At 39.7% G+C, this 25,823-nt stretch overlaps 1 protein-coding gene across 4 annotated transcripts in view; it reads left to right on the top strand.

The window, feature by feature from the left end:
- NUP58 (nucleoporin 58) overlaps positions 1–12,920 on the top strand; it is a 35,021-nt gene extending 22,101 nt beyond the window's left edge. For 3 of the 4 annotated variants that reach the window (XM_082675365.1, XM_082675367.1, XM_082675364.1), the window contains 4 exons: positions 2,157–2,358; positions 7,732–7,830; positions 9,424–9,519; positions 10,754–12,920. In XM_082675365.1, coding sequence (XP_082531491.1) covers positions 2,157–2,358; positions 7,732–7,830; positions 9,424–9,519; positions 10,754–10,923 — 567 coding nt within the window. In that variant the 3' untranslated portion in view covers positions 10,924–12,920. The remainder of the gene's footprint in view (positions 1–2,156; positions 2,359–7,731; positions 7,831–9,423; positions 9,520–10,753) is intronic. The other variant, XM_082675366.1, reaches the window with a different exon arrangement.
- Positions 12,921–25,823: the final 12,903 nt, after the last annotated feature.

Genomic DNA, 25,823 nt, shown 5'->3' with positions numbered 1-25,823 from the left:
TCTGTTGGCACTTTGAAGTCTGTGTTCTGCAGATGTTTTTTCCCATTAAGTTCTATTATGAAAGTTTTCAAATACACACAAAAGTAGAGCACTATTATAATGAACGCTCAGGTACCCACCACCCGACTTGGGCCCTTATCCAGATCCTGCTGATGTTGTTTTATCAGTTCTCCACTCATGCTTTTTTCCCCTGGAGTATTTTTTTTTAATTAATACTTTTTTTTTTTTTTTTTTTGCGGTACGCGGGCCTCTCACTGTTGTGGCCTCTCCTGCCGCGGAGCACAGGCTCCGGACGCGCAGGCTCAGCGGCCATGGCTCACGGGCCCAGCCGCTCCGCGGCATGTGGGATCTTCCCGGACCGGGGCACGAACCCGTGTCCCCTGCATCGGCAGGCGGACTCTCAACCACTGCGCCACCAGGGAAGCCCCAATACATTTTTATTTTATTAAAAAATTTTTTTCATTGAAGTACAGTTGATTTCCCTGGAGTATTTTAAAGGAGATCTGAGACATATTTGTAAATATAGATGTGTTTTCAATGGCAGTTTCTTCTCTCTGGTTTGAAAACTACCTTTTTCGGTAACAGGGCCATAATACAATGAGACAGCGATTTGCACAAAAAGCTCCAGTTCATGTTGGATAAACTTTACCTGAAATTTTGACCTACTCCTTTTTTTAATACACATCCCAAGAACCAAAGGATGTTCCATGATCAGATTTGACATTTATTTTCAGCTGCGTTTAGTAAACTGTAATTTCTAGACTTGTTCACCTCTTATAAGAGGTGTTTTTTTTTATCCTTTTGTGGTGTTATTAACAACACAGATAACCTCTTGAAACAGGCTTGAGCCACCTGGTCAGCCAGGCCTCCGCAACAAAATTAGGCGTAAATTTTATTAATTCTGTAGATAATGGCTGGTGTCAGTTTTTTGTGTTTTTTTTTTAAAAACTAAATGTCTTTTTTAAGTTTCTAAGATAGGTCATTATTTCCCATTATCTGAAGTAGAACTAAAATTTATGGGCTATTGATGTCACACGCTGCATGGTATGTGCTTGTAATTGCACAGAAAGAGGGAGGATGCGTTTGGGGGAGATCTGTTCTCGTAAGCTGTGGTTTCTGATGTCACAGACCCACTTCTGAGTGTATTTCCCCAGTTTCCAGCTCTTGGCAGGCCCACTTGCACACGTTGCAGAGGTGGGAGAGCTTGGGACTGGAGCATGATACACTGACGTCCACACGGAAGGAGGCGATAGCTTTCAAATGCTGGAAATACCTGTCACAACCCAAAGCCTCATGTTTAGTAATTTCCTGTAAGAACAGGTTGGAAATATGAAAATCTTACGTCTCTTCAAAAGTAATATAAAACTGATCTAAACTAAGCTCAACCCTTAAAGTATTTAATAATTCTAAGGTGAAACAGAATCCTTCCCATTAATGGCCTTAATTAAGGCAAATGTTGTATTGGGTAATCCAGCCCACTTTATGAACTTGGTAATTTTTCTTTCTTACTCTGAAATTATAAACTCTCTGTTTTCTTTTCCCCCCAGTTTGGTTACCTAAGCTCAACATGAGTTATTCTCATTGTAAAATAAACAATGTTGAGCAAGTAAGAGCCCTCTTTATACCCTCCAAACTCTCTCTGCTTAGGTGATGTCTTATTTTAGTATGTGTCACCCATGCCTTTTATTATTTATTTATATATACCGATAAAAAAGGTATTTAACAAATACATATTTAGTGGGCTTTTTTTTTTTTAAAGCTCTTTGAATCTAAAAGTTATCCAAAGTTTGGCCTTTGGAGGGGAAATTTTCATGAGAAACTGGAATATTTAATATTTAAAATGGAATTTTAGGTATTACTTTGCTTGTCTAAAAGCTTAGCTAACTTATTTTAAAGGGGGCCTCCTGAAGCCAGAATATGTTAGGCAGTTGATCGTAAAGACATATGACTAAAATAGGGAACACAGTATACAAAGGTGTGATAGAACTCTCCGATCCATCACTCAGGTCCTTCTGATTTGAAGGTTAGATGAGGTGTGTAATGTTGGCAGTGTTTTTGATCTGTCTTTGCTAACTTATTTCATGGTTATGTTCATCCTTATATTATCCAAGTCAGCACAAAACTTGATTAACCTTTTCTTTTTTTCATTCCTGTAGGTGCTCAAAGAACAGTACCTTGGCTACAGGAAAATGTTCTTGGGAGATGCTGTGGATGTGTTTGAAGCCAGGCGAGCAGAAGCCAAGAAGTGGCAGAATGCGCCCAGAGTCACTACGGGACCCACCCCTTTCAGCAACATGCCAAACGCAGCAGCCGTTGCCATGGCTGCAACACTTACACAGCAGCAACAGCCTGCTACAGGTCTGAATGCATTCAAGTTATAGCTTCTTACTGTTAAAATGCAGAGAATTTATGTGCATTTTTATGAGTCTTCCTTTTGTGTTAGCACTGAAGAAATTTCTCTGAGTAGCTGTTCCAATACAGTCTAAAAATTGTGATGGACACAATTATAAACCATATACCTGATAAAAATGCAGGGTAGTCTTAGCAATAATTATACATCAATTAGATACTGAATATTGTGAATTAATGTTATTTGCTGTATTGCTATAAATGCCCTTTAGAACATGGTGTTCCACTACTGAATTACATTTAAGAGCAACAGATTCTAAAATTGTGACTGTATTGTGTATTGTTCTAAAGTCAGAGGTAAACCAGCCATAGGTTGGCATTTTTCGTACCTGATGCTGACGGGTGGTGTGCTCTCACATGCAGTGGTTACAGAATGCCCACACTCAGGATGAAGTATGTCTTTATCGACTGAAGTTGTGTTGAAGATCAATAGGTTTGTTTGATCAGAGAACAGGCCTTCTTAACCAAATTTGGAAGAAGGTACATGCTAGAATTATTTGTACCTTTTCAAAATGAACAGAACAGTGGCAAGAGCAGGAAAAAATGTTATGAGATGCTTTGGATTATACATGAAGAAGTATGAGCTGGGAGGTTGAGCAGATGAAAATAACTGGTGAGATACTGGAAAGCAGATAATTTTAGTCCATGGTTTAATTTCACTTCTTACGAGAGAAACATTTTTGTGGTCTAGTTCTGCAGTGTTTAGTTTGGTCTTGTAACTTTCAGAGATGATTACTTATCTTTTTACTCCTGCAGTCCCTATTTTGTCAGGCTTGAAGTGTGACAGAGAAAAATGTAGTCTTAATGGATACTGATTTTTTTTTTACTTGTTCATAAATTTTTGTGTAGCGCTTATTAGTTATTCTATAGCATGTGTGTTTCTGAGAGTTCCTTGTAGTCCAGTAGTAAATTAGAGTACAAAAAAGTAAAAAACGTACATCTCTAGATTGCGTTCAGGCTGCCTCTGCTGGGGAAGCATTCTCTGGGTTTCACTGTTGGCAGTTTAAAAAACTGTTCTTCACATTTGGAGATGACAGAATTGATGGTGGATTTATGCCAAACCCTCCACGCTCCATGGCTGGACCCATGTGAATAGTGGCTGACATAAGGACTGTGTAGTAGTTCTCTAGCTGGCTGGAGTACAGGGTTGCGTTCTCCAGTTACAGAGGGAAAAGCAGTCACTGTGGAGTTGGTTCCTATCAGGTCATTATGGGATGGATAGATATCAAATCAACCCCATAATGACGGTCATCAGTTCTCATGATTATTTACCCAGCTCATCCAACCGACTACAGCACCAGTTTACTTTTTAGGGTTACTATTAATCCCAAAATAGATCAGAGAAGCAGGATTTGGTTAGGTGTTCTTTAAACATAAGGGATTTCTATTCTAATCAATAAAACTGGAGAAAAGTCAGTTAACTGCTGTGCTGTAAGGGAATTTAATTATGTTCTGCGGTGTACAGCTAAAATTGAGGCAGAACCACCTGTCGGATTTTTGTTTTATACACTTTCTTACGTAGGCAGTTTTGAGAGGTTTGTAGGTTTTCACTCTCACATTTTGGGCTTGTGGGCATCTGAAGAAATACGTTCATTCTGTATGAGTGCCTCCTATGTGCTAGGCTCCAGGGACGTAAAGGTGAACAATAGAGATATGGTCTTTGCTCTCTGTGGTGGTGGAGAATGTTAGCTGAGTTTAGAGTCATCATCTTGAAGAGCCTTTTGCTCACGTGCTTCAATTTTTTGTGGACTTTCACCAGGCTTTGGGGAAACTGACTCCCTTGAACATTCCCTGCAGTTGTGAAGCCCACATAAGGGCTTTCTAATCAGGTGGCAGGAATTGTAATTTATTAACTTAAACAGTCTTACAGTGTTTTCATTTTGAGTTGTATGGATTTTTGGAACTGAGAAGCCAAACAATAGCGATCATTTTGTATCGTCTTCTTGTTTCCCACCTGTTTCTCTAAAGGTCTCGCATGCTCCACAGCCCATCCCTTTCTGTCTCTCCCCGTCAGGATTAGCTATTTCAGTCCTGTCACCACTAGAGTGAGACGCAGCAGCTCCGTTAGATGCATGCAGCCCATTAGAAATGCCCCTCTTTATTGCATTGTGCTCTGTACCCAGTGACTTATTCCTTCTGTCCTGTGACTGATGAAATCTTTTTAAGTGCCAGTAACAAATTGTAAAGACCATCTAGATGAATCTGGATGAGGCTTGTGTGCTGTTTTTACACAGCCCTGTTGGTGTGTGAAAGGTTTGAGTTGTCAGGGGGGGATTTGCTTCTATTTGCATATGGATTCTTGACTTTTTAATGTAAAAAAGCAGGCAGCTTCTTAGGCTGATACCTTCTGAAGGTGCTTTCTGTGTAGTCTTTCTTGGAGGTGGAAGTATGGACATAAGTGACTTCTTGAGCCTTCTTCAATGTCTTTTAATGAAAAAAAAAATATAGAACCTAGGCCTGTGTGATTTGTGGTTATTGCTTCTGAAGGCTGAAGAGAACTGATGCCAAACTCCACAGGCTGCTTATGTATGAAATAAGCATCACCCGTGGATTGCATGACGGCAGATCTGGAGTACACTTGTCCACCAGTGCTTCTGAAGCCTCTTAAAAAGCTTAAGACATTTACGTTAGGCTTTTCGGTATAATTTTAACTTAGGATAGATTGTTTTAAGCTAATGTACTGGGATTAAGTTTTGCTGTTGTGTTTTGACACTTTTAAAAGTTCTTGATGTTTACATAAAAAGACTTTTCTCATATGACTTAGCTGCTGTTTTTAAGGAGAGCTGAGACATTTTGTTAGGAATTCCTACTTTCTAGCTTTTAAGTGTATGTTTGGACGTTTAAGGTGTAGTGTTAAATAGGAAACTTCTTCATTTTACTTCCTTGTGGTTTTATGATTTTGTTATATTTAATAACCAAAGGACATTCCCCATTAAATCAGTAAAATATTTGAAATTGGGGAAGACATTTTTTGTTTTTTAAGAAAAATTATTATTTTAAAAAATATGACTTAGGAATAACCATGCTAGTGACATTAGGTATCTTGAGTGATCATTGAAAATTATAAAAAAATTTTAGCACTTTAGTCCTTTTCCTGTGAATGCAGTTTTACTTTTAAGAAAGTAGAATTTATTCTGGAAAATATGAATTACAGTGCTAAACTTGATTTTGTTGTGTGTGAATATATTATTCAGTAACTTTTGTAAAATGTTACTCTACATGAAGATTTCACTTTGGGCAATCATTGGGATATGTTACTACTAACTTGGTTTTATTTATGGAACTAAGAGCCTCTCATTGAATGACTAATGACTATTCAGATTTTAAAACAGATTTCTTGAATTGTTTACGTAACATTTGCCTGAAGGATGTAGATTCTGCTTTCTAATAGTGAAAATAATTTATATGGTGGCCAGAGTGTAATATATGCTGATACTTTGGCATGGGAGATATTTATCATGAGTTTTTACTATTAAAAATGTTATACATTTGCCTACTAGTTTTATAAATGATGTTGCCTTCAGAATTTGTGTGAAGGTACAAAACTCAAAATATCATGTACCTGTTGTGCAATGGAAAGTCTTGTCATCGTTAGAGTTCTTGATTACCTGGATCCTGAATATTAATGACTAGAGTTGCTCTTAAAAGCAGACCCGCACACAACACGAAGCATGTTACTTGAGTAACTCTTGGGACTTGTAGGGCTGAGGGCTGTGGTGTGCATTATGCTCTAGGGTCTTCCACCAGCAGTGCCTCCTGTGAACATGTGACACTTAAGTCTCTCAATGTTAAAGAAACTGGACGTGTGTTTTCTACATATTACTCTCATTAGAAATAAGAGGGTAATATGCTTAGTTTCTTTTTCCTGTAGTAACATTTTACAAAAGAGCTGCTAGGCAGGTATTTTATTCTCAAACTGATCTCAAACTGGATGTAAAAATTTAACTCTTTTTTAATTTATTTTGTAATAGTGGTATAAGAACTCTGGCTGCTGTTAGTCCTTATTCTTTATTCTTGGGTAGAAGCTATTGGGAAAGTCCAGTTTCTGTCCCAGTCTAGCAAAATGTAGTTCCTTAGTTTCTTTTTTCTTTTCTTTCCTTTTTCTTTAATGTTTTATAATTTTACACTACCTTTTTGAATATACAAACCTCATTCTTCATTGAACAACTTGAAGGCTTTGATTTCTTTAAAAAGTCTAAATATCAATCTGTATATTACTTTGGCAGTTCCCTCAACTTTGAGATGCACTGATCACTGTGCTTGAAAAAGACAAGACTGAAGATTGTACTATGAAATTTATCAAATAATTTTCATAAATTATTTATCAAATATGAGAGATTTATAGATTTTTGTATTCTGCTTAGTTAAAAAAAAAGGTAGTTAAAAAAGGGAGGCTAGTAAGTTTGATGCTATTCTTGCCAAACAAACTCAGCCAAAATCTTTAAAGTAACAAATGGGAAAAGGATGACTAATCGTTCTGCATCTGAGTACATTTTCCAAGATGTTGGAAAGAAACTTCTGAATTGAAATCTTGAATGTATTGAATCTGTCAAGGTACACAGCGGTGCCTTTGTAAATGTTCATTCTCTATCTTATTTCATCAGGTGATAAGTGGTGTAATGTAGCAGAGCTTAACAGTAGAACTCAGTTATCACTCTTTGTGAACAAGTTGGAATTGTCATGTTACTGTGTAATTGATTTGCTTTAAGATGAACAATAAATTTAATAAAATAAAACATTGTCTTGTTTTTTATCTATTTATTTATATATCATTTATATTTCCTATAAGAAATCATGCCTAGTTTTTGGTACTTACTCTTATGAAGTAACATGATGGTTTTGCATGTTAGTGTCAGTCTCTTTTGATCAATTGAGACTTGACTCTAACAGTTAAGGAGCTTATTTTAAAAAGAAAAAAAGTAAAAACGTTTACTGAATACAGCAGCTAGTTTTATCAGAAAACAAGCGGAGAGATCTAAAACCATTCTAGAAGTAGAACTAAAAGAACTATAATTTACAATACATTAAAGATTTCAAATTATTTAAACTAACACTCATCTTTCCGTGTGGTAAGCCTCTTTTAATTGTCTAGTGTGAACAAGTTAATTTTTTTAAATTTATTTTTGGATAGGTAAATCAGCTGGGACAGATAAATTAGGCTGGGGGGACATCCTGAAAACTAAGTTTTAGCAAATAGAATTTGTTAAAAGTAATCACTGTTCATTTTAAAAATAATTTCATAAAGTAACTTTAATCTTGAAAGAGTAAGGCAAATTTGTTTTTTTTCCCCCCCCCATTTTTTTTTTTTTTTTTTTATACCAGGGCCACAGCCATCTCTGGGAGTTAGTTTTGGAGCGCCATTCGGCTCAGGTATTGGCACTGGCTTGCAGTCAAGTGGCCTAGGTTCTTCAAACCTTGGAGGTACACTTTAACTTTTCTCGTATTGCATTGGACTGTGATACATTTGAATTGCTACCAGCCTGTAAACACTTCTAAGAGGATCTGCTCTTTGGGAAGTTAAGGTTCTATCTGGCAAAAAAAGGATTCTCCAAACATAATCAGTGCTTTCTAGTATTAGATTTAGAACTTAAAAAATCATTTCATGTCTGTGAATAGTAAATATAAAAACGTATTAAAAATCAAATGATAGGGATGTTCATATTTTCAAAGGAATATGCTAAAATATGAACTTGAAAATTACTTCGTTTTATTAAATTAACTTAAAAAAATTAGTTGGAGTCCTAACTACTGCTGGACATACATTCTACTAAGCATCTTCTCTTTCTGCAAATGAACACTTTAAATGGGGACATAATTGTGTTATAAATCGAACAGCTTGACTTCTCTCCATTCCTGAGCACTTCTGGCATATTTGCCTTTATGCATACTTGTATACATAGGCAGTTAAGTTTATCTCAGTAGATTCATAAGTTAAGTCTAACTAGTAAGGTAAGTCTTCTGCAAAAGCATGTTAAATACAAATGCATTCCCAGTTCTCTGGTGTGGATAATTGAAGGTTGATTGTATTTTGACAGGTGCATTGTCATGTAACGAATAAGATTCCCTTATTTCCATTAAAGTATATCATTATAAGAGGGAAAGCCTATAAGCTATTATGGTTATGTAATATATTACACTCTAATGGGAATTATTGGGAGTATGGCAGACAGCGTAATTCCTATGATCTGTATTCCCGTTTGTTGCCATATTTCGTAGAGTTACGGGCAATAATACTGTCAGGCTCAGTATTTTAGATAAGCTGTTGCAGAGTAGCCGAAGATGAATCGGATTCCATTTTCTGAGCACTTGAAACCAATCTTCCAGCACTTGGCAAAATCCCCTCTTGCACTCTGTATGATGAAGACACGTGCTTCGTTTAAATTGTGACTGTAGTGTTGTTGGGAGAGAAGCCTCGACGCTCCCCCTCCCACTTTCTCAGCATTGCGTTGCTGCTTCTGTGGCAGGAGCCTGCTCTTCCTGAGTAGCTGTAGAGTGACCGACCCTTGTGTAGTCACACAGGGTTCCAGTGGTAAACTTCGTAAGTGAGAATGTCTTCGCAGGAAGCAGAGTAAAATTACTGTGTGTGGTACTTTGCATTGAAACTGTTGTGCGTGCCTTGCTTATTTATGAATTTAGTGTGTTTTTTTTCCTGAAATGAAATATCCTTAAGTAGATATGTGTCTATCTGTTCGACTAAAATCATACTTGAATGGTCACTGAAATTTCTAGTCCGTTTGGGAGAGAAAGTACTAATATGACCTTGCTTTTTATGGCTTTGTTCTTTAAAAATTACGGATCGGTCATAAGCTTAGTCTAAGTAGATCTAAATGTTTTATTTCAGAATTGAGCTGGTTCTTCCAAAAGTCTTACGCAAAGGAGTAAAGCAGATCTCCTTAGTAAGGCCGTGGTTCTCAACACTGTTTATTAGACCACTGATAATTTGGGTATTACTTGTCAGTATCCTTTCACCTGTGTTTTTACCTGCCGTGTGTGTCTCTCTATCACCCCCACTAGGCTTTGGAGCTAGCTCTGGTTTTGGATGCAGCACCACAGGGGCCTCCACATTTGGATTTGGAACAACAAATAAACCCTCAGGAAGTCTTAGTGCAGGTTTGTGTGTTTTGGCCTGAACTTCAGGCAGATTCAAAGGTGCACATTATTTAATTTTAAAAGTATAAGTGTTGTTATTTCCGGTATCCAAAAAAGATGCCTGATTCAGTTTCTACCCACTGGATGAAGCCTGCAAGCCTAGTAATCATGCATAGCTTTCTCTGTCTCATATGCTGAAGGTCAGGTTTGTAGAACGTTTCTAACAACTTAAGTTTGATATAATAAATAACTACATCGTCTTTTTAACTAAGTAGAGATTATTTTGAACCCAAAGACCAGTTTTATGTTTAAACAGTTTTCTTCGTTATTACAAAAATGAACCCATTGCGAAAGTTTTATCATTATTCATTCAGGAGAATAGTTTCTCTTCTGAAGAGGTGTTCTTTAGTTATAAGCCCCCCTGATTTTAAGAATACCAGTCTTACAAATGATGATTAACTGGCTTCTTTGTTCATTTTTGACATAGGTATAATCTCGTGACGCTTCTACTAGAAACTTCCAAATTCCATCTACTTTTGCATTTGTTTCTATATTTGTAAATAATGACTTGTTTTAACGTGCAATTCTTAGGGATAAATAGCATGCCTAAAATAATAGTACCGATTAAAGTTTTTAATTGCGGGAATTTGAAGGAAATTCCATTTAAAATTAAGTGGTGTTTAAAATCAGTAGTTCCTAGGGAGTAAGATAATAGCGTTCAGTGGTATCAGGATTATAATATGCATATATTAACATTTAGTTAGCTAGGCAGTAATAGTATTTGATCTTAATTATTGGAGGGCTCTGCTCTTCTGTGTAGTCATTGTCCTGGAAATTGGGGGTTAAGGCTTTCTTGGAGGACTTAGAATTGCAAGGGTGGGTCCAAAGGCTGTGAAAGTCTCTTCTTTACATTTTGATAAAATGTTTCTGGAGGGCTGAGGAGGAGGGTACCTTGGCAAATTTAATTAACACGAAAGTGGCTGCCAATTTGAAGTTTTCTGTCGAGTTCAGTTATTTGTGTAAGGTTTCTCTCTTGCTCTGGATCACTAAACTTCTGTCTGTAATGGTGCCACTTAGTTGTCCGCTAAATTATTTTCCTGTAAAATTCCATGTTAGAAATTCAGGGCCCTAAGATATTTGCTATTTGCATAGGTTATATAGTCTTTCAGCTAGACACTTAGCTCTCATCCCCATTTTTTATGTTTGTTTTTGTGATTTAACTTCTGATATGAATATTTTCTTCCCTAAACATAAGGCTTTGGCAGCTCAAGTACATCTGGGTTTAACTTCAGCAGTCCTGGCATCACGGCGTCAGCTGGTTTGACATTTGGGGTGTCCAATCCTGCCTCTGCAGGCTTTGGAACAGGAGGACAACTCCTTCAGCTGAAGAAGCCTCCAGCTGGAAACAAAAGAGGAAAAAGATAAACATGGGTTGATGTGTTGAGAGAATCCGTAGCAGCACCGTTCATTCTCTGAATCTATTTTTCTAAAGTTGAAGCAGGAACTAAATTGCATCCCAGGAGCTGTATAAAGTTTTGATAGTTTTTCCTTACTTCTGGAATTTGAACTCTGTTCTCGTTTGCCGTGCTAAACAACTTTTCTCTTGTGTATCTGAAACCTACTTGTGTATTTTTCATTATTTTGATTCTCAGTGTAAGAAATATTACATCGCTGATTGGTAGAACCTACTACTATTTAACCTAGTGTTTGAGCAATGTTTTTGTTGATAAGGTTTACATTATGTGAATATATGCACATTTGTTTCTTATGTAGATGGTATGAACTCTAGGGCCTATACCAGAATCACTTTGTTCCTTGATAAAAGGCCTTCTGAACTACACTGCAGGGCATCTTGTGAATATGTATGTAAAATATATACAGGATAATACACACAATTGTGTGTGCATATAGAATATATATTTACAGACCTACAACTTTTGCCTCAGACTGTTCCCCTTTTCTAAGGGTACTCCATTTTTCACCTTTTATGCTTCAAATCCTCAGTGCTTGTAGAACAAGGAGCTAAAGGCACCAAGTCATTGTAGTTATTTGCTTAAAGACTTAGTGAAATGGTTACTGGTGTAAATATTGACCAACTCAACTTCATTGCCCCCAGTCTCTCCCATTTTTGTTTCCATGTTAATCTCAGCAGCTGCTCCAGATGAGGGCTGCTGGGACTCATCAGACCGACTTCAACAACTTTATTATCCTATGTATCCTCATATCTGAAACGAACCTTCAAGAGCATATTTGAACTCCAGACTGGTGTTCTGGGGGCAAAGAGCTATTAAGCCAAACTGATTCTATGCAGGTGAAGGATGCACTATTATTTTAGTGGAGACTTTTCTAGCTATTCCAATAGAGAGTTCTTTCTTATAGGGCTATCGATATTGACACCAAATGGAGTCGCTTATCAGCCTCTTTTATGTCTTAAGTAAGTGCTTAATTTGGAATAAAGAAACAGTATATTTTAAGAAAAAAAGTATTCTTTGTAGCCACAGTAAACTATCCCCCGTTTTAACAGTGAACAGAGAGCTCCAGGTAATAACATATAGAGACATGTCAGGTTTCATCTGTGTGTTATTTGTATTAGTATTAGTGACAGAGAGTGGGTGAAAAAGAGAGCCCTTGGAAAGAGAACTGCCTTAGCCATGATTTCAGACAGAAACCGTTAAGTAGACCTATTTTATCTTTCAAGTGCAGTTTTCAGTTGGGATGTGAACATGGAATTTCACTGAAAATAGTTTAATTTTTTTATATAGAAGGTTTTGTACATAATGTGCATTAAGTGAATATTTTCAGAATCATTTTCACCAAGGCACCTTTTTTTCTAAAATAGGTATGTATATATACGTATATATATATATACATATATATATACACACACACACACACACACACACACACACATATATTTTAGTATAACGTTAGTTGGGTTTGATTATGAAAGTGTTGTCAAATCTGTTTTATTTATCTGCATATAGCGATGATTGGCTTTTGGAATTGAAATTTTTGCGCCTTGATGCATTAAAATAAGGAAAATGCTTTGTTTCTGAGCATGAAAGTTGTTTTTATTTTTGCATACTTCCCCAATACTGCAGTCACCAGATCCAGGTTTTGGGGAAGGGTAGGAAAACATGTGGTTTTGTGTTTTGAATTAATGTCAGAATTAAATACACATTACAGCAAGCTTTTTTTAAAAAGGACATTGCATTGTACTGGAAAAAGCTGGATATTTATATTTCTTGTGTTTTTTTCTTTATATATTTTACATTTTAATATGTTGACCATTGGGAATTTGTAACAGATCAATTTGTGACAGGAGTTTAAATGTGTCGTCACTGTGTCCATTGTCTCCACTTTGTCCAGAGCCTGTCATTATGTAAACAATAAAATTTACTGTGTCACTTGCTTTGAATCTTTATAGGTGTCAGTAGTTGTTATTCATATGTAATTTTCTTATTATTCCTCTTCTATTCTCTGGTTGGTTTTCAGTGTTTTGTTTTCACTGGTTTATACATCTTGCTCTTTTGAAAAAAAACAAAAGGCTGAATACAAGATAGCAAGTTCTTTGTCACTTGCTTTTGTCTTCTCAAAATTACAAAAACGTTTTAAATTATACACAAAAATATTGAGTAAAAAGTGAAAGTTGCCTTCAGCTCCTGGGCCCCAAACCCACTTTCTTCCCCACAGTGTCTGCTCTTTGTGGTTTGGTGTGTATCCTTTCAGATCCTTTTTAAAAATGCCTTTTCAGCTTGTGTACAAATGTTCATTCTTTTTCTCTCATTTTCTCACATTTATTGTCTCTTAGATGCTTTTTCTTTTTTTTTAAACAAATGGGTTAACAGTCTGTGTGTTCTGTGACTTCCTTTTTTTCCCCTTTAGTGGCGTATCTTCTCTGCGTGTCAGTCCGTGGAGATTGACTTTTTGCTTACTGTCCCGTGGCATGGACGCCCGGTGATTTGTTCCAAATGTTCCCTTTTCTTTCCAGTATTTCGCTTTCACAGAAGAGCTGCAGTGAATATCCTTGAACATGACTCTTGGTGCTTACGTTTAATGTTTCTCTGGGATCGATTGTAGAAGAGGAATTGCTGAAGAGGCATACAAGCTGTATGTTTTAATGTCAGACTGCCTTCCAAAAACGCTATATAAACAGACACTCCTGTGGTATGTGTGAGTACCCACTTCCTGTCTGCAGCCCTAGATAGTATCAGTCCTTAAAACAAGTACATGTGAGGTTGAACTTTTTAGCATGCATGTTAGCCATTTACATATTAACCTAGTTGCATGGTAATGTCCTGTGTCCGTTTTTACACCAGATCATTTAGGAGTTTCTCCTTAGGGTCTCTGTAGACAATGTGTGCTAGTATTTTTCTTATGAGACAGGTTGGACTTCTGGAGTCAGCTGGGCCCAGACCCCTGCCTCGAACCTGTGTGGTCTTGGGCAAGTTTCTTTTCTACACCCCAGCTTCAGCACCTGCCAAGTGAGGACAGTGAAGGCAGGTGGCTGTGTGAAGGTGAAGTCTACGTAAGGCACTTGGGTGCAGGACCTCTGACGCTGCAGAGGCATTTACCGTTCCCGCTCCGGTTCCCCAGCTGCTCACTATAGCTGGTTGCTTTATTTCGGTTCCTGACGGGGAAGCTGCCCTATCTTCTTTTTCTGTTTTTTTGTTCTGTTTTTGTGTTGGGTGGCTATTCTACAACCCTTATACTCTTTAGGATGTACCTATTTTGTCAAGTTCGATTTTTCTTAGGAAAAATCCTACTGGGATTTTTGATTAGGTTTATACAAGTAAAATATATATCTGGGGAGAATTCACATCTTCATATGTACAGCATGGTATATGCATTTCTTAGGTCTTTTATTTCAGCAAGGTTTTACAGTGCTTGTTAGATCCCTGGTGGTTTTCCCTATCGGCATCTTAATTTTATTCCTCAGTGAGGATGTGTATCCTACAGTTAGTACAAATGCAGATTAACTGTTCTTTTGTGATAACATAGTAAGCCCAACTTAATGTACTGCTAATCTCAAATAGAGATTTTCACAACGAGGGAAGCTGAATAGTGCCTTTAGAAGTTTTGCAGTGGGATACTTTCGTGTGCGACATATTTGGGTTGCAACGGTCTATCGCGAGATAGGCAGCATCCGCTTCCTCTGTGCCTTGCCCCCGCCTCTCACTGTGGGTAAGTCTGGCTGCACTGTGCCTTTGGGAGCGCGCCACACGGTGTTGCTCAGGGGGCACGACTCTGGGGCTCGCTAACGTGGGCCCGGGGGTCTCATCTGAATCTCACGGTCGTGTCTCATTTGTTGTGTGTAGTCTGTTCGGGCAGCACACTCAGAACTCTGTATCCTTGACCTTGTTCAGTCTCAGTATGATCCTAGAAGGCAGAAATCCCGTGTGTCTAGATGGAGGAACTGAGGTGTAGGCTAAGCGGTTTCCCCAAGGCCACACAGCTCTTAAGTCCTGCAGCTGGGGATTTTCTGTGAAACAGGGATAGCAAGCTAACCTTCATGCCCATCCTTTGGAAGGCACCGAAGGTAACGTGGTTACATGATTTATACGGGGCAATTGCACACATACAGTAGACTGGTCCCTGCAGGTAAGGGAAGTACCGAGGGCCCTGGGGCCTGAGGGAGAACAGTCACCCTCTAGGGTGCAAGGAGTGTTAGGAAGACATCCCAGCTCCTGGCAGACAGGGTGGTCTGTCCACCTCAGACAGGGTAAGGGGAGCAGTTTGGGCTGTTTGAATCTTGTAAGAAGTTTAACAAGAAAGCCTTTCCAGGAAGGCTCGCCTGACCCCTGTAACTGAAACGAACACCACAAACTCAGACTGAGTGCGGCTGGATCCTTTTCTTGCCATGCAGAGATGCACCTCAGTGGCCCAAGAAAACCATGGAAATGGGCTGCAGGGGCTGAGAGACAGCAGCAGATGGAGGATAGGGTAGGGATTACCAGAAAAATTGGTCTTGGCCCAGAATATTTTTGCCTTTCTCACTCCTTCATTCAGTGCCCATTTTTCTCTTCTTCTTAATCTGTCAATTCAAACAAACAACCTACCAGGTCACAAAGGTTGCAGTGCTGAGGGTAGGCTGTAGATTTAAGTTGCAGAGAACTTGGTTTTGTCATCCTCACCCCTCTGAGTCCCCTGGTAGCAGGTCAGTTTACTTCAGTAAATACTTAGATTTGCCATGTGTGAGTCGCTGATGGGAGCTTAGAGGGTACAGATATAACTTGTTTCCCTCCCTCAGTCCTGTGAGGTAGATACTATCATTCCTTTTTTACAAATGAGAAAACAGGCACAGAAGTTAAGTAGTTACGGTCACTCAGCTAGTAAGTGGATGGGCCGGAGTTCAAACCCAGGCAGTTTTCTCAGAGTCTAGACTTTGATGCAAATAAGTATAATGCAGGCTGGGCTCTCTTATTAAGTTATGGGATAAAGATACAAAGAAAATTCTTGTGAGCACGGAATAGAGATTCTTCAGACTTGGGGGAGTCAGAAATCTGTTGTACTAGAAAGTGGCTTTGAGCAGTGAGTATGAATATGATTTATTTTTACAAAGTATTTACAATTTGAAATTAAACATTTAATTAAAAGTAATCATAAATAAGTGTGAACAGCATAAAGGGATAAAATTAAAAACCACCAATACCCCCGTCTCCAGAGGAAGTTCCTACGTTCCTTTTCATCTTGATTCTTGTTTTTCTTCATTCTTTTTAACAGCTGCATGGCATATATGCCTGTATCCTGTTTAACTAGTTCCTTTGGTGAACACTTAGATGGTTTCTGGTTTTTTTGGCTATTAGAAATGATTCTACTAGGATAGGTGAAAATAGTATCCAATTTTATTGACATTTCTTTATGTGAGTTTGAACATTTTCATGTGGGTATTGGCCATCTTAATTATTTGTAAGAGCTCTTTGGATGCAATCACTTTCTGTAGAAATGTTTGGAAAAATTAACAATTTTAAATCTTTAGTCTTGGATTCGTGTGACTGTTTTTTAAAAAATCACATCACCCCATTTCATGTTGTTTTTAAACATTCTTAATATTTAAATTACTTGTCTTATGTATGGCAAATGTTTCACAGTTAATCTTTTCACGTCTGTTTATGGTCACTTGTTTTCGTTGTGTAGAAATTTTAATTTTCTTACGTTGCCAACATTTATTAGTCCTTTTGAAATGACTTCTGGGAATGAGTGAAAACTCGGTGGGAGGAAAAAAGAGAATAAGACCTTTTAAGTTATACAGTTTACAAAGTCATATTAATATTTCATTGACACATCATAACTGTATGAAGATGCCTTTACAAGATTCAGCTGGGTGGCTGGGGTCAGATTGTAATGGGCGTGTCTGGACCGAAAGACTTCACACCGCGAGGAAGTTTTTGAGCCCTGCAGTAACATTAAGGTTAATAACGTTAACCTTAATAATGGTACGGTAATTTCTCTTTTACAGATGAGGGAAGAAGCTAAGTAATTTGCCCAAAGTTATGCAAGTACGAAGTGATGATGCCAAGACTCAAACCCCAATATTATAGGTGTCATTCTAGTGAAATCCTCTTGCAACAGGTGATCATACGGAGAGCACTTTCAGCCCAGTGTCAGATATAATTAAAATTGCTCATATATGAGTAGAATAAAACGTCATTGACAGTCATCCCTATTTTTGATGATATGTAGATATTTAAAGATATATTTTGTATATCAATATTTTGCCCCTCTATTTGACTTTATATTATTAGTCCAGGGAATTTATTAGCCTTGAAAATAGCAGGATTTGTCTTCATTTTTTAATTCTTATCTTTTTATCAGAATCACATAACAAGGTTTAAAGAGTCAGATGTCTCTCTAAGGTTCATTACAAAAGCAGCACTCTCCGCTTCCTCTCCTTTTTGAAGGGGCTGTTTTGACCTTGTTAAGCTTTCGGCCAACTCTGTCTCCAGTCCCACCCCCACTGCTATTTGCTGAAACACTAAGGCTTCCCCACTGCAAGCTTCACGTGTAGCTTTCTTGATTTTGCTGAGTCAGTTATTCCCATTCCAGTTCCTAAAATGTCATTGCCTCTTTTCCTATTTTCATTGTCTCTGAGGTTTTAGGCCACTTTTAAAACTTTAATCTTTTTATGGTGGTAATTTTATTGGAAATTCATTTAATTTAAAATTTCAACTTTCTTTTCTGGAAGTTGTGATTGGTCCTTTAAAAAGTATGCCTGGGTCACTTTTTGGTAATCTCTTATTCCTTATTTACACTTTCTTTTCTTTATGTATTATTCAACATACTTATTTTGTATTTGTCATTGGTAAGTCCAATACCTAAAGTCAATAGGGTCTGATTTTGTTACTTGTTTTCTCTGCTGTCTTTTGTTCCATGTGACTTGTCTTTCTCCTTGTGTTTCGTAATTTTTATTTGTGAGCTCGTCTTTGATAGGAATTTATCAATTCTTTGAGGCCGAAGATGTGCTCCTCCAGACAGGAACTTCTGTCAGGCCCCTGAGGGCATGGCCAGCCCAGGTCCACTTTAACGTAACGTCTCACTCTGAGGATGTTTTGGACCATGTATGAAGTGTGACTTGAAACCATAGTCCCTGTTGAGAGTCAGCTCTAAGCAGTGAATTCTCAGAGCAGAATTTTCTTTCACTTCAGAGAGCCAAGGCTACAAGAGGCAAGTTTTCTTTGTCAGATACTTTATCTACATATCTGTCTATCTGCCTTTCTATCTATTATCTGTCTATCTATCTATCTCCCTCCCTATCTATCTATCTCCCTATCTATCTGTCTCCCTATCTCCCTATCTATCTATCTATCTGTCTATCTATCTATCTATGGTAGTGCTAAGAAAGGGGTTGGCAAACTATAGCCTGTGGGTGAAAACCAGGCCACTTCCTGTTTTTATAAATAAGGCTTTACTAGGGCACAGCCGTGCCCACTTGTTTACTGACCATCTGCGACCGCTTCTGCTCATCCACAGCAGAGGTAAGTAGTTGGGACAGCGACCGCATGGCCCGTGAAGCCTAAGATAATCACTATCTCTGGCCCGCTGGAGAGAATGTCTGCAGACTCCTAGTGTAGACCTTTGACAGCCCTGTTCTGTAGGGGTTCTTTGATCTCCTTGCCTCACATCCTTACATCACTTAGGGTGTGGTCAAGCTGCTCTATTAGAGGACTCAAGGTACAGTGGCTTAGAGAAGATGGTTCCTCTTTCACACGGTGGTGCAGGGAGCTGTCTGGGGGTGACATGGCTGCTCAGGGGCCCAGACTCCCGACTGTGGTTCTGCCCCATCTGCGTGGTGGGATGGATTTGCACTCCAGCTCCTGGAGGAAGGAAAGGGTGGAGAGGAGAGGGACACTTTTCCTCTGCAGAGTGTGATCCAGCGGTTGCACAGGTCGCTTCTGCTCATGTCAGCTGGCCAGAACCTCCTTGCAGGGCTGCAAGTGAGGCTGGGGGTGTCTTTTGGTGGGTGGTCTCACACTCCCCTAAACTCCTGTTGGCAGAGAAGAGGGAAGAAGGGTTCCTGGGCCTCGGCTTGACTCTTGAACAGCTGCTGAGACTTGGCATCAGGGGCCACTACCAGTCTCAGGTACCCCTTCCTCAAGCTTTGACTTCATTTCTGGCTTCTAAGAATTTACCTTACTTCCGTGCTAACTCAGCTGTGAGTTTAAAAGGCACGTTTAAAAATTATATCCATCACTTTCAGCTGTTTTGTATTTTTGGACATCTAATCCAAATACAGTTTTAAATAGAGGGCTTTGACTTAATTTTTATGGGCCTACCTTCTGTTGAATCTCTCTTATTCCTGATTTGGGTGTAAGCTGACCTAGATTGCATCTGAGCTCAGTAGTGATTGTAGTCTCCTTTGTCCATGATCTAGTCTATATTATTCTTTCTTCAGAATAACTTTCCTTCTCTTGGCTTTTATTTATTTTTATTTTTTATTTTCGGTACGCGGGCCTCTCACTGTTGTGGCCTCTCCCGTTGCGGAGCACAGGCTCCGGACGCGCAGGCTCAGCGGCCATGGCTCACAGGCCCAGCCGCTCCGCGGCGTGTGGGATCTTCCCGGACCGGGGCACGAACCCGCGTCCCCTGCATCGGCAGGCGGACTCTCAACCACTGCACCACCAGTGAAACCCGGCTTTTACTTTTTCACTCTGTTTCTGGTGTTGCTCTTTAGTTTTGGCTTCTGTGACTTTACGTTCAGAGGTTACAGACTAGAGTTCTGCCACTTGATCTTTCTAGTCCACAGAATGTTTGCTGATTTTTAAAAATCAGATTTTACATAAAATTCCAAATCTCTTACTTCTGAGAACTCAGTGGAAGGATCTGGCAGCAGTGCCTCAGCCTTCCTGCAGAGGGAGCTGCCCCTTCAGCTGTCACTCATCCTCCAGTTATCCCCACTCCCCCCACCTCTCTACCGCCTCCTGCACTCACATCACTCTACTTACTGAATCATCTGTTTGCCACTGGCTTTGTCCACCCCTCCTTCCCGCTTTCATTACCCCAGGAGTCCTCTCCACACACTCCCCACTGGTGCCATGACTTGTGTAGGAGGGTGGGGGAGGTATTTTCTCCATTTCACAATAGGGAAAACGAACTCACAGGGCAGGTGTCACACACAGGCGTTAAAGTTCCAATGGTCAGTCTGTTCACAAACAAGCCTTAGGAAGGAAAATGTACTCACGTGTAGTAAATTCCTCAGTGCTGGGAAAGCATTTGATGTCAATCACTTTGAATGCAGTGAATCTGGAGCTCTGCAGTTTCAGAGTTGCAGAATCTGGAGCTCTGCAGAGCAGGGCAGCTGGCAGCAGGGGCAGGAGGGGTGGTTTCCTTCCTACCCCAGGGCGAGTTATAAATGCTGCACAGGTACTCAGCGCACAGTGTATGTTTCCTAACCTGTTGTGTTATGACAGCCTTCTGTAATGAGACTTTTTTTGTGTTTTACTCTTTTGTAAGTACGTTAATAACAAGGAATGATTCTTTCCAATCATTGTTTACATCTTCTGTGTTAGCTGCACAGAAGATTGGTCTAAAGAGCAAGGTTCTTTTAAATAATTTAGCCCAAAACAGTAATGTGCTGAGTATTTATTCCTCCTGGTCTCAAAAAGAATTCCTTCTGCTCCAAAATACTATGTTTTATTTACAGTTGGTTTAGAATGAGCGATTCTTCACTTTTTAAATCCTGTGTTTGCAGATAATAACATATTTCTGAACTATTATAAGCCAAGCAGGCTTTAATCTGTGCTGTCCGAAGTGGTGGCCACTAGCCCTATGTGGCTACTGAACACATGAAATAGGACCAGTGGGACTGGAAACCTGAATTCTAAAGTTCATTTGAATCAATTTAAAATTTTAAAACTGACGTTCAGTTCAAATACTGGGCAACGTTTAAGTGTGTCTGGAACTACTTGGCTACGTGAGTCTACTTTTTCAATTTTCAATTTTACAAAACCTAAATGCAAACCAAGTAGTTCTAAGGTACATTTAGCATCCAGGTTGAGAAGCATTTGCGTATAAAATTCACACTGGATTTCAGAGACTTAGTGTGAAAAAAATGTAAAATATTAATATTTGTATATTGATTTCATGTCGAAAGGATAATATATTGAGTTGAAACATGATTAAAGTTAATTTCATGTATGTCTTTTACTTGTTTTAATGTGGCTAGTAGAAAATTTTAAATTACGTATGTGACTTTATATTTTTTGGACAGTGCTGGTTTAGATGATACTAACCATGGTCCTGGGACCATATATGGCTTATTATACACCAAAAAGAGAAATAAATTGCAGATTTTTAATTTGCTTCTTTTTAAAATAATCTCGAGGTCAATCGTTGTAACAGCCTCCTGTGTGGTATCCCTGCTTTCATTGTCTCTGCCCTCTCCACCAGCAGAATTCCTAGTTACCTTCTCAAAATGCAAATAGGATTATGGGAAGCCAAGCTCTTTGGCGCTCTTTGTTCCAAACTCTCCAGCATAAAATGCAAGCCCCTCACAGCCTCGTCCTTACTTTCACCCGCCCCTTGGGGCACCGTCACACCAAGGGCCTCCTAGAACTGCACATCCCTTCCACCCCTCTGCTTGTGCACGAGCCGTTTCTTTGGAGTTAAATGCTGGCCTTTCAGTGCCATCTTGCCTCATCCTTCCCAGCTCCTCCTGCAAAGTGAATACACACCTTTGCACTCTGCTTAGACTTTGGGCCTCAGAGGGCAGGCTTCCCACGTCATGGTTTTGTTACTTGATGGTCTGTTTGTCGCCCACGTTAGATTGAGTAATCCCAGAAGAGGAGCCCTGTCTTGTGTTTGTTTTGGTTTGGTTTTGTATCCTCAATACTTATCATCTAATTGGACTCCGTAAATACCTCTGAATTAAGTAATTAGTGCAGTGCAGTGGGAAAAGGTTAGTTAACTCAGTGACCCATTGCCGACCTATCTCTGTCTAGATGTTGGAACCATGCTGCTGGGGTAGAATCTCTCCTCCACCACTTAGTAGGTGTATGACCTTGGCCTAGTTTAACATCTTTGTGCCTCTTTAGTAAAATAGAGTGACCAATACCTGTGTTCCAGGTTGATTGTGCAAATTGAAATGAGTTAACTTATGTAAGGTGTAAGCTAAGCATGTAGTAAATATTAACTACACTTCTCCTAATACAGTCTAAACTATTTTTCTTTTTCTCTCAGGCAACAAATCACGGGTTTTAACTGGATTTCGAAAACCCAGTGTTACAGAAACCAATGAACTAGGAAGAAAAATCCAGTTCTGAGCAGGCATTGAATCAGCAAATATCTACTTTGCAAGGAACTTCTGATTATCATTTTGGGAATCTCATTTAAGAACAGAACTACATGTCATAGAGTGTTTGGTCAAGATTTTTAGAATTCAGGAAAGAAAACTTGCCCCTGTTGTTTAAGGACAATGTAATGGAATATATACGAGATCCTGGGAATGTTTAAAGTGATTGCAAGCAGCCCACTAATCCAGTGTATGGAAGGAGTAGTGGAAAATTCATAGATGGGACAGGCAAAGTTGATACAAGAGACAACTGGCCAAGTAGAGTGAATTAAATGTGTGTAACTTTATGCAACTCGTTCTTTTGTAAAAAAAGAACTTCACTGAGATATGATTCACATACCGGACGTTGAATGAAGGGTGCATTCCAGTGGTTTTTTAGTGTATTCACAAAGTTGTGCAATGTCACAATCTAATACTAGAACATTTTTGCCACCCCAGAAAGAAACCCCATACACATTAGCAGTCACTCCCCATTCCCCATCGCCACCGCCCCAAGCCCTAGGGAACCATTCATCTACTTTGTGTTTCCACGTATTTGCCTATCCTATTCATACAAATGTGACTATAGCTTCTTTCACTTAGCATAATGTGCCCTAGGGTCATCCATGTTGCAGGATGCAACAGTACTTTATTCCTTTTTGTTGCTGAATAATATTCCATTGGGTGGATATAGTCTATAATCAATAAAAATGATCAAGTCTGAAGAGCAGAAGAAAGATTGAAAAAATATGAATAGAGTTTTAGGAACCTGTGGTACAAAATTTATAAATCTAACGTTTGTGTGTAAAGAGTCCCAGAAGAGGAGGAGATAAATGTTGGAGCAGAGACAACATTGAAAGAAAGAATAGCCAGAAACGTTCTAAATTTGATGAAAGACATGCCTTTACAGATTCAAAAGGCTCACCAAACTTTGAGCAGAACAGATTCAAAGACAGTCTGCTAGATATAGTCAAACTACGTAAGACCAAGGATAAAATAATATTTAAAGTTACTAGAGGAAAATGACAATTTGAATAATGATGGATTTCTCCTGAGAAACCACGAGTGCCAATAGAACCACATCTTTAAAGCGCTGAAGGAAGATGTGTGTGGACGTAATGCTTACGATGACTCTGAGGCCAAGGGCCTTGGGGGAGGAGGAATTGGACCTCTGTGGTTGCAAGGTTTCTACAGTTCATTAACTCCAAATAGATTCGAATAGTTTAAGGATGTATATTATAATCCCTAGAGCAATCACCACCACCAAACACAGAAATACAAGATACAGCCAAAATGCCAAAAGATGAATTAAAATGGAGATGGAATGCTATGTAAGCTCAAATATTGAAGAGAAGGCAGTGAAGGGAACAGATGAAAACTTCTGGGGTGAAGGAAATGTTTGTTATCTTGACTGTGGTCACGCACAGATAAAGGCATTTACCAGACCGTATCACACTGAACACTTCACGTGTATGTGGTCTACTGTACACCAGTTTTACCTCAGAAAAGTAAAAGAGAGAGAGAATGGGAAGAAATTAGGGCAGCAAGAAAAGGCAACCCTTTTGAGGAGATTCTTGAAAAGTAGGGTAAGAATTGGAGGGAAAATTAGAATCAAGAATTTTTTTCACATGCTAGAATAATGGTCTATTTGTATGTTGACTGAAAAGACCCAATGAGAAAGAAAAATTGGTATGCGAGAGAGAGAGGAGAGAATTGTTAGAGAGATGTCCTTGGATAAATGAGGGGAGAGGGGGGTCTGTCTTAAGATTGGAGACAGCAGATCACAGTCACTCAAGGGGAGCGGGGTTTATGGGCATCCGTTGAGGAAGGTGGGAAGACCAGGTGAGTGCTTGTGAAAGCTGAGTGGTGATGCGGGTGGAAGTGTGGAGGGTTGAGAGAAAGTTATGAAATAATCACCTCATGACAGCGAGAGAGTGAAGAGGTCAGATAGCCAGGCAGTACTGAGTACCCTTTAAGGTTGGCGGTCATGAAGTCAACAAGCCCAGTCAGCTCAGTGGGCATTTTTCTTCTCCACGTTCAGATGTTCAGATTTTAGTGTATGGAAGGTAGAGACTTGCACGAAATCGGGTTTTAGGTTAGCCAAGCAGGTACAATAAAGGTAGAGAAGGACAAGGGGTTTGGGATTGTAGAATTGAAACTGGATAAGGAGGGAAATGAAGCGTTGAACTCAGTGAAATTAGAATCAGTGGGTTTTAGGTCCTACGGCAATGGAGGGATTATTTGATATTCAAGAGAATGTGCTGGAAAAGTAGATGATGGAGGAGGATGTGATGACTGAGGTGAGATTCGGGAGGTTTTCCAGTTACTCGTGATGACCAAGTTTAGAGCTGCGCTTGCCAACACAATAGTCACTAGCCTCGGCTAGTGGTTACGTAAATTAATTAAAAGTCACTGAAAGGGAAAATTCAGTTCTTCAGTCACACTAGACACCTTTGAAAGCCGCACGTGACAGATGAACACCATATTGCACTGCACAGGTATAGGGCATTTCCATCATCGTCGCAGCCCTCCCTACTGGACGGTGCCGGGCGTGTGCCCGTGGGAGTGGATGCTGACAGAATGGGTGGAGAAAGGGAAGTTGAGGAACCCTGAGTCCGGGGCGCCTCATGGATCACGTGCAGGGATATGGAGTCATCCAGAATCATAGCAGGAGTAGTGTTGGAAAGAGTGGGAGGCACTCAGGAGCTGAGTCTTTGAGGAATGAGAAGGAGGGATGACCCAGGGTAGCCAGGGGTACAGCCCGATGGCCTGAACTCTGGAGCTCAGGGGTTCTTTGGAAAAGGAGAGAGACTGGCCCGGAATCAGCCATGAGGGGGAGAAGGACAGGTCGACTGTCTCCTGGCCAGGTGCAGCGAATGAGGGGAAGGCTGGAAGAGATGCAGTGCCCTGGGGGAGAGGGGTTTCCATCACAGCCAGAAGGCGAGGGGTCTTCAGAGCTGAGGCTCTAAGGGGCTTGCTGATGACTGACCTCCATTGCCGAGGACACTGAATTGAATAACTGGGGGCGGGGGGGGGGGCGAGTGACGGGACTAGGGGTCAACGTGCAAGGTGTAACGTGTGTGAATGTGGGAGTTGAGGGGTAAGTGGGGGCCCTGGGGTAGTGCGGGTCTGGCAGGAGGGTAAAGGGCATCTTGGGCTTCGTGCTGCTGGTGTCAGGGCTGCAGGGTTGAGTGGTGGGGCTGGGAATCCAGCCTGGAGCTTGCAGAATCCCAGTGAGCCTCTCAGGACCTGCCGGGGAGGTCTGCGGCCTGGGGCAAAGCTGTTCTTCCTTTGAGCACGTGAGGCTCCCTCAGGACTCTCGTACACGGGAACCTGGACCAAATCTATAGTTTTCTTCACTTAACAAATGTATTATATAATCTTTGATACATACAAGAAAAGGAAGAGCAGTTTACATGGGATAATAACAAAATAAATGCAGGTATCCTATAAGAAGTCTATAATAATAACAAGCATATGATATATAATAATAACCACTAGGATGCATAATACGTATAAATATAAAAATAATAAAAGTATAAGTTATGAGTAATAATGA

The sequence above is a fragment of the Grampus griseus genome (assembly GCF_964374135.1).
Source record: "Grampus griseus genome assembly, chromosome: 18".
Classification (NCBI taxonomy): Eukaryota; Metazoa; Chordata; class Mammalia; order Artiodactyla; family Delphinidae; genus Grampus; species Grampus griseus.
This window is presented reverse-complemented; position numbering and strand designations above follow the sequence as displayed.